The 9,355-nt window shown below is 37.4% G+C and overlaps 1 protein-coding gene across 1 annotated transcript; it reads left to right on the top strand.

The window, feature by feature from the left end:
* The first annotated feature begins 315 nt into the window (after nt 1–315).
* LOC132608997 (protein SMAX1-LIKE 7-like) lies at nt 316–6,069 on the top strand. The gene is made up of 3 exons (XM_060322831.1): nt 316–2,134; nt 3,081–3,321; nt 4,113–6,069. The coding sequence occupies exons 1-3, from the start codon at nt 951–953 to the stop codon at nt 5,883–5,885; spliced, it is 3,198 nt and encodes a 1,065-aa protein (XP_060178814.1). The 5' UTR covers nt 316–950; the 3' UTR covers nt 5,886–6,069.
* Nucleotides 6,070–9,355: the final 3,286 nt, after the last annotated feature.

The raw sequence follows: 9,355 nt of genomic DNA on the forward strand, positions 1-9,355 counted from the left end.
AGAACACAACAATCTAGTCTTAACTAACATTGATTGTAACAAAGAAAGAGGAGAATAATCTGTTGAGTCAACACGAACATACTGTTGTTTACTTTTCACATATATTTGGGTGCAAAGTGCTGGTGCATTGGTGCACTAGAAATAGACCATTCTACAAGTAGAAAGTGACCTTAGAGTCCTATTTGGCCCATTACTTAGTAAGTGGACTGAGCATCTCTCTCTCACTGTCATGATGCACTGAGTATTGGTTACCATTTTAACAAGAAGAATTAATCAACTAGGTGTGTTTTAATTCATACAATAGATAATGGTGATAGTTTAGGAAGGAAAAAGGAAAAGCTGATAGTTGGGGTGTGAAACTCGCTGAAAAATTATATTTCAAGTATGTTTTTGACCAATATCTCTGACAAGAATTGTATAAGCAAGTAAGTAAATTCACAAAGATCTCAAATACAAGAATCTATACTCAGTTACCACCTACACCTGCCTTTTTGCTCTCTAAGAAAACAATGGTCCCCTACTGGTATAACCATCACAAGTTCCCCCACCACCAACAGGAGCCACCAGCAGTGTCAAGCACCATCAACAAACATCTAACCCCACCATCTCCTAGGACCTCCCTTTCCTTCCAAAAAATCCCATAAATAAGCACCCATGTGATGGATACACTTGATGTTTGTATTAACAGGTTCTGCCACTCTATTTCTCAACTTTCTTTCTTTCTTATTGTAGTATTATTATATATAACTACTCCGTACTTGTACTAATACCAACATGAGGTTTCAGAATTTGATGCAAATAACATTATATATTTGTTAGTACTTTGTTGTCAGCTCTTTGATAGTTGTAGCTTTTATTATGTTTTCTTGATACTACTAAGTTACATATCAAGAATTCTGTACTTCTGTCTTCTCGTTTACTAGCACAAGAGAGTACTTTCTTTCCCAGAGATGCCGACGCCAGTTAGTACTGCTAGGCAATGCTTGATGCAAGAAGCTTCCATAACTCTCGACGATGCTGTGGCGATGGCAGGTCGTCGTGGCCATGCTCAAACTACGTCTCTTCATTTCATATCTTCCTTATCGTCTATTCCTTCTTCATGTTTACGTGAGGCATGTTCTCGTACCCGAAACAATGCATACTCCGTTCGTGTCCAATTCAAAGCGCTAGAACTCTGCTTAGGGGTGTCAATGGATCGATTACCTTCATCGCCCAACAGGGTCGACGATCCGCCTGTCTCGAATTCTCTCATGGCAGCCATAAAGCGGTCGCAAGCAAATCAGAGACGGCAGCCAGAGAATTTCAGTTTTTATCAACAACAGCTGCAGCTTCAGCAGAATCAGTCAGCTTCTTCTTCAGTTCCAATAGTTAAGGTTGAGTTGCGAAATCTCGTAATTTCTATCCTTGATGACCCTGTTGTGAGTAGAGTATTTGGAGAGGCTGGTTTTAGGAGTTGTGATATTAAGCTTGCTATTCTTAGACCTGTTCATCAACTCTTCAGATATTCAAGATTCAGAGGACCACCACCCATGTTTTTGTGTAATCAAACAGATTTGTATCATCGCTTCCCATTCTTGGGTTTTTCGGGTGGAGAAGATGATGATTGCAGGAGAATTGGGGAGGTTTTCGTCAAGAATAGACGAAAAAATCCACTTGTTCTTGGTACTTGTGCACAAGGTGCTATGAATAGTTTCTTGGAAATGGTACAAGGAAATAGAGGAGGAGGAATTCTGCCTGTTGAGGTATGTGGATTGAGTGTGATTCGTATCGATATTGAGCTATTAAGGTTTGTTAAAGGGGAATGTGATGAGGAATTAGTGAAGTTGAAGTTTGAGGAAATTGGAATTATGGTGATGCATAGTTTAGGGCCTTGTCTTGTTGTCAATTATGGGGATTTAAAACAGTTAGCAAGAGATGATGCTTCTATTGATTCTTGTAGGTATATAGTTAGCAAATTGACAAGTTTGCTTGAAGTTTATCAAGGGAAATTGTGGTTGATTGGGTGGGTGGAGAGGTATGAGATATATTTGAAAGTTTTGAATAGATTTCCCTACATAGAAAAAGATTGGGACTTGCAGCTTTTGACAATCACTTCTTCTGGACCTCCAAAGGAAGAAACATTTCCCAGATCCAGGTAAACTGAACTCTTCCAGTAGATACACAGTTTTTTGATATTTCATTGAGCTTTTTGGTAATTATTGTACCGTGAAGTCGAACTCAGTATGATGTACTTTAGATATGCAGCATATCTTAGCTTTTTGATTCTGTTGTTTTTTTTGTTTATGGTGTAGTTTGTTTGCTTTCTCTTGTCTGATACTGGTGAAGGACTTGTACGAGTAGACATAACCAACTATGGCTCTGCTCTGCTTCTATTAGCCTTCTGTCTTTGTCAACTAATTTCTATACTTTTAAATTAAAACACACAAATCCTCTGGCTTTTACCTTAGAAATGTTTAGCTTCACCATGAAAATTCTCAATTATTACCAGAACCAGACGAACCAAAATTAATCTAAGTTCCTGAACAAAAACTAGCAACTCTTCATCGTTTCACTAGCATATCTAATCTATCGATCAAGATCAACTACGCCTCAATTCCAAAGTAATTGGGGTCAGTTATATGAATATATCAATTCCGCTTGACCAATATGTTTTCCTGTTATATATTTAGGTTGCTTACAGGAGCTTTTATAGAGCAGGCAGAATTAATTCTGGGAAAAAAATCTAAATTTGCCTCAAAACTATCTGAAATTGTTTTATTTTATTGTTTGATATATCTTTTCTTGATCGATGTCCTTGTCGTTAGCAAATCAGTGTCTTATTTGCCCTTATTATTAATAGAGCTTCACCGTAAATAAGTGCTCGGTGTGTCCAAATACCTCAAGAAATAGTGCCATTAAGGACTTGAGCAAAAATGAATTTGTTTCTTGACGGCAAGTATAATATTAATTTCTGTACACACTTTAACAGGTTGCCTACTAAGTGTTTTTGGTTTTTACAGTGAGTCCATGCCTTGATTGTATCTCTTTCTATTACCATGTGCTTGACATGTTTAATTTGATCTCCAATTTATACCTAACAGCTTGATGGAATCTTTTGTGCCATTGGGAGGATTTTTTTCTACCCCAGCTGGTGATATTAAAAGCCCGTTAAGCTGTTCATACCAGACTGCATCCCGGTGTCACCTATGCAATGAGAAATGCAAACAAGAAGTAAATGCTCTCTCAAAGAGTGGATTACTCAGCAGTGTTTCAGTTGCAGATCACTACCAATCAAGTCTGCCTTCTTGGTTGCAAATGACTCAACTCAACACACCTATGAAGGTCTGTGTTTCTTGCAATTCTACTTTTCAGCTCTCTATTTTCCTTGTACTAGTATTTACTATTACACAGGAGGATTTATGGCACCTTATATGGGTTCAACTAGATATATTTCTTCTGGCTCGACTTAGGTGTGTACCTACAAAAAAGACATTTTAAAATATATGCATAATCAGGTTATACGCATTATGAACGCATTGACTATAGACTTTGGATTTTTTTCTTTGTATTTGGGATCTCTAGATTTTGGATTTGGCTTATGATAGCATAGGCTATTTTCTTGGTACTATTAACTATAACACCCTTTGTCCTTATTTTATATGTAATATTTTCCTGTGTAGTTTACCAAAAAGAATGACACACTTCTCTTTGTGGAAAGTATTTATTTTCAGCATCCGTGTTCTTCCTTTAAAGACATCAAACATGATTTGTGGGGACTCACTTGATGTAAACACTCATTAGTTTTTAAGGAGTGAATATGAAAGTACATGAGGAACACTCAACAAAACTCGTTTAAAAGGATAATTTTAGTACTTGCATATATTTAGCTTATGTATAAAAAATGCTATGTAATTTTTTGGACCCATAACCAGTGAAATACCTTAACATAAATGGGAGGGAGGGAGTATTTCGTTTTGTTTAGATCCAGTAGTTCTGTTCTTCAACACCTTTACTAATCTAGAGTCTTACATTCTTCCCTGTGTCCCAACAAAATTACTTCAGTACAGCAGAATAAATATTAACATTGGTGTGGTTTAATCATGTAATAACTTCTTTATACGGCTTCAGTGCAGGCCAAAGATGATAAGATGGTGTTGGGTGCTAAAATTGCTGGTTTGCAGAGAAAATGGGACAATCTCTGCCAGCGTTTACACTACAATCAACCATTACCCAAGACTAGCGATTCCCAGATGAGTTCTCAAATCCCATCAGTTGTAGGATTTCAAGTTGTTGAAGACCACAAAGAAAGCGTCAATAACGAAAAACTTGGCCACCAGAATGCATCTTCAGCAGAAACTGGAAGGAAAAATATGACTTCCACAATTTCTTCATCAATTGAAAGCACCAATTTTGTCTCCAAGTTTAGTAAACCGCCCTCACAAGGTGATGATGAACAGGCCTTCAACTCCCCAACCTCTGTAACTTCAGTGACAACAGATTTAGGTTTGTGCATGGCCTCTACTTCTCCAAGCAAAGAACAAGCACATGACATATCATGCAATGTTTCAGCAAGTGCTGAGGTGGTCTCGAGGAGTTTCGTTAACCGGACTCCTCTATCTCCATCTTCTAAATCTCTTCAACAGCAATTGGATCCAAAAGATTTCAAGATGCTATACGCAGCTCTTACGGAAAAGGTTAATTGGCAAGAGGAGGCTGTAAATGCCATTAGCCAAACAATAGCTCGATGCAGAAGTAGAAATGATCAAAGAAACAATTGTCCAAGTCGTGGAGACGTATGGCTCAACTTTCTTGGACCTGATAAGCTTGGTAAGAAGAAAGTCGCGATTGCTTTGGCTGAGATTCTATATGGAAGCACAAACAACTTAATCTGTGTCGACCTAAGTCTACAGGATGAAGCCGTGTTGTTTGATCACCAGGTATTGAATCAATACGATGTGAGATTCAGAGGGAAGCATGTTGTCGATTATGTTTCTGATAAACTGAGGAACAACCCCTTATCTGTTGTTTTCCTTGAAAATGTGGATAGAGCTGATCTACTCGTTCAGAAAAGCTTGTCCCGGACTGTTAAGACTGGTAGATTTTCGGACTCTCATGGTAGAGAAGTTAGTATAGCTAATGCAATCTTTGTGACAACATCATCAATATCAGCTGAAGAAAGCACACTTCCTTCTGCCAAAGAAACAACTGACTATTCTGAAGAGGATATATTAGCAGCTAAAGGATGGGAAATCCAGATACTAATAGCATTTGATCTTGCAGATGATGTCAAAAGTCCCAACTCAAGTGCATTGGTAACAACTAGGAAAAGATCGTCTAGCCAAATCTTTGTGAATAAAAGAAAGCTTACTACTGGTCCAACCGAAAGTGTAGATCAGCAATGCGGAAGCTCAGAGATGGCAAAACGAGCCCACAGGGCATCAAACACATGCCTAGATTTGAATCTTCCAGCTGAAGAGATTGAAAATTATGAGAACTTTGCTGGAGATTCTGGCTGTGACTTTGCCAATGAAAACACCACAGCATGGTTGAAACAATTGTTCGCACAATTTGATGAGACCGTGATTTTCAGGCCATTTGATTTCGACTCTCTGGCTGAGAAGCTGTTGAAGGAGATCAGACTATGCTTCCACAAAACTGTCGGTCCAGAATGTTTGTTAGAGATCGACACAAAAGTATTGGAACAAATTCTGGCAGCTGCATGTTTAAGTGACAGCAAGAAAATAGAAGATTGGATTCAACATGTTCTTAATAGGGGATTTGTCGAAGCTAAAGAAAGATATAGCTTAAGTGCCCGTTCTATAGTGAAACTTGTGACCTGTGAAAGCTATTTCCAAGAAGTGCATATACCAGGTGTTCTCCTTCCTTGCAGAATCATAGTGAACTAAGATCTAAGTTTCTCTATTTAGTATATGTAATATATAGTGTATACAAGTATGCTTGTGTTACCCGATTTATCCCCATGTTTTATTGGGTTTTATATGCGGGTCACGTTTGTATAGTTTAAGGGTATAAATTGTAATATTTCACCAAGGTAACGGTTAGGTATGAATTATTTATGTGTTATCAGCTGATCATTGCTCCCTGTTGTATTCGGGCAATTTGCACGATTGCCCTTATTCGGGGGTGGTCTTTAATTTTTGTCCCTCAAATTGCTGGTCTTTAATTTTTACCCTTCGCTTAAAAATTCATAGGTTTCGGATTCAAACCCAAGCTTAGTCAAAAATTAAAAAAATATTCGCAAGGCAGAATTCGTCTGCAAAAGGTAGAGTTGGCTACCTTATAACGCAGTGTTTGCCTTAAGGTAGCAAACTCTACTTTAAGGCAGAGTTTGCCTTCAGGCATAAGGCAAATTCAAAACTCTGTCTTGCGAATTTGTTTTTTAATTTTTGACTGAACGAGATTCGAACCGGAACCCATGGATTTTTAGGCGAAGTGCAAAATTTAAAGACCAACAATTTGAGGGACAAAAATTAAAGACCAGTGCCTTTGAAGGACAATCCGCGCAAAAAATGTTGTATTCATGTCTTCTGTAACTTTTGAACTTTATACTCTTTGGGGGGGTTTATTATTTAGTTAAGATGCTGCTTTATACTCTTCCTACAGATCCATAGTGACGCTCTTACCCTCTTATATTATAGACAATTTGTCCATAATATATTAGCGCAGGTTCTTCTTTTCATTTTTCCGTGAACAACTTTACTATATTACTGCATACTAGGTGTAGCGACTAATCTTTCGTTCTTGAAAATGATAATCAAGACAAGAAAAATAGCGACAAAGAATAATATTTGATTTCAAGAATTTGCGCGGGGGTAACAATCTTTATGAAATCTTAAATAAAAAGATGTAATCCTCTGATTCTTCTCCTCACGATACGGCCGTCAATCAAGGGCTTTTGCTTGTTCTTGAATGGACGAATCACTTGTTGTTGATATTTCACTACGAATGCAGAGCCGAGCTTTAATCACAAACGTAGAGGTATGGAAACTTGCGGCTCACCACTTGGAGCGAAGACTTCTTAGTATGCGGAAGACTTGCGGCTGAGAGCTTCTCTATGTCTTTTCCTCTTCTCTTTGGCTTTGTGAAGACCCCTATTTATAGTTACAGGGGAGAGCTAGGGTTTGTATATGATTGGTTGAACCATGTCATTTGAACACTTGGTGACATTTGATTGGTTCTTCTATTGACTCGACATGCTGCTCACTTATGCATGTGGCATGATTTTATTGGTCCTTGACTTGACTTGGCGCGCCACATCATTTGACACGTGGCATGGACCTTGGGCTAATAGAGTGGGCTCATCATGTGAAGTCCGACAAGATAGACTAGCTGGCCCAATTGAATTAGTCTTTCAATTAAATCCATACCAATTGGACTTAAGCAATTAATCCAATTATATTAGCCCATAATATTTGTTCGGACAAATATATCTTGAATTTAATATAATTCGAATTTCTTGTGAATTTACTTTTAATAAAATTTCGTCATCTACACTAGGTATCGAAGAGTCAATGGTTATTACAGCATCATTTACAACCCAACTTGGAAATACAAAATCCCAAGTAACCTTATGTTACACAAATTTGGGAGTTCGGTCAACTCACTCACTCACTCACTCTGCAGTCAAGAAGAGTTGATAGTGGAGTTGGTCACTGGAGCTAGCAGTTAGTTAGCTTGTAAGATTCTGATAGATTGCATTTGGTTTGTGCATAAAAGCACATTGTAAATACACCAAAATTAATATGAAATAAAACTCCCCACCCCCCACCCCCACCCCACTCCCTCCCTCCCTCCCTCCCCCTCTCTCTCTCTATCTCTCTCTCTATGAATTTTTGTAAAAGCGTGGTATACACTATTTAGAGTTACTATAAAGACAATTATAAAAAGAAAAAGTATAAGAAATACAAAACCCAATATAATAGAAACTACCCTCAATATAATAGAAAGAAATACTATCTTAGAAAATCATCAGCCAGAAAACCCTATTTAGACAGAAATAGACATATAAGAAAATACAGAACAGATAGAAATTATAAAAATAAACTGGAATGTTTTACTTGTGGAAGTGTAGAACACTTAGCAAATACATGTCCAAAAAGAATAAATAATAAGACACGAAATTCACAGCTAATTGAAGACTTTCAAGAAGCCTGAATAAATGTAGATGAATATATGTCAGACACGGAAAGTATATACTGAAGATACTGAAGAAAAAATTAAAAAGGCCTTAAAAATGCCAGATAAACTAGATAATGTTAAAGAATTACAAAAATTCTTAGGAATGGTAAATTATGCTAGAAGTTTTAAATAGGATTTTCTGGCTGATTATTTTCTAAGATAGTATTTCTTTCTATTGTATTGAGGGTAGTTTCTATTATATATATATATATATATCGAATTCCTGAAAGTTGCATCAATTGGTAATCAGAGACTTTTTCTCGTTGGACCAATTCGATTCTCGATCATTCATCATTGCATGAAGAAGCTGCTGAAATATGGTGTTTACGTCTAACTCTATCAGGTTAATTGCAGTCACTAGAGGATTAATTGGTTAGGCGGGCCAATGGTGCAGGCTGTTAGTAGTTTGTTAAGTCGGTTAAGAAGTGCACATGTGTGCGCGTGATTAGGTGCCAGGTGGACTACGGCTGGGCAAGAGCGAGGGTCTACAAATACTTATTTGGTAGTATTTGCATTTGTATCAAACACACAGATAAAATCCATTTCTTTATGCTCTCTGTAATTCTCAAGCTTAATCCATTGTATGTACTTGATAATTTCATATGGTATCATAGCAGAGGTCCTACAACTAGCATATGCAGAAGGAAACTCCATTGGAGAAAAGGTGTTTGAGATTGAAACAAAATGGCAAAAGGAACGGCAGTTAGGATTGATCACAATCATCTATTGTATCTACAAGCTTCAGATGCTCCTGAACAGCTGGACTAAGCTCACAAGGCCACAAAATTATACCTTGCGGAGCAGATCGATGAAACTAGCTCTGAGAGGGGACTGTGGGTGAGATGTAATGCAATTGTCTTATCATGGATAGGAAGTATTGTGTCCAGTTAATTAATCCCCGCAGTGTCTATGCTTCGAATGCTAAGAAAATTTGGGCAGAAATCAAAGAGAGTTGATAGATCGAGTCTCACAAGAATATATCCAGAAATAGCAACTCCGAAACAAGAAACCGAGTCTGTTACTCCCTTTGTCCTCTTTTACTTGTCACGTTTCGCTTCTCGAGAGTCTAACTTGACTAATCTTTGAAGTTAAATTAAATTAGATTAATTTAATATTTTAAAACAAAAATTTAGAAACTATACGGAAAATACTATAAGTTGCAATTTTTCACATATTA

This window comes from Lycium barbarum, chromosome 9, assembly GCF_019175385.1.
Source record: "Lycium barbarum isolate Lr01 chromosome 9, ASM1917538v2, whole genome shotgun sequence".
NCBI lineage: Eukaryota > Viridiplantae > Streptophyta > Magnoliopsida > Solanales > Solanaceae > Lycium > Lycium barbarum.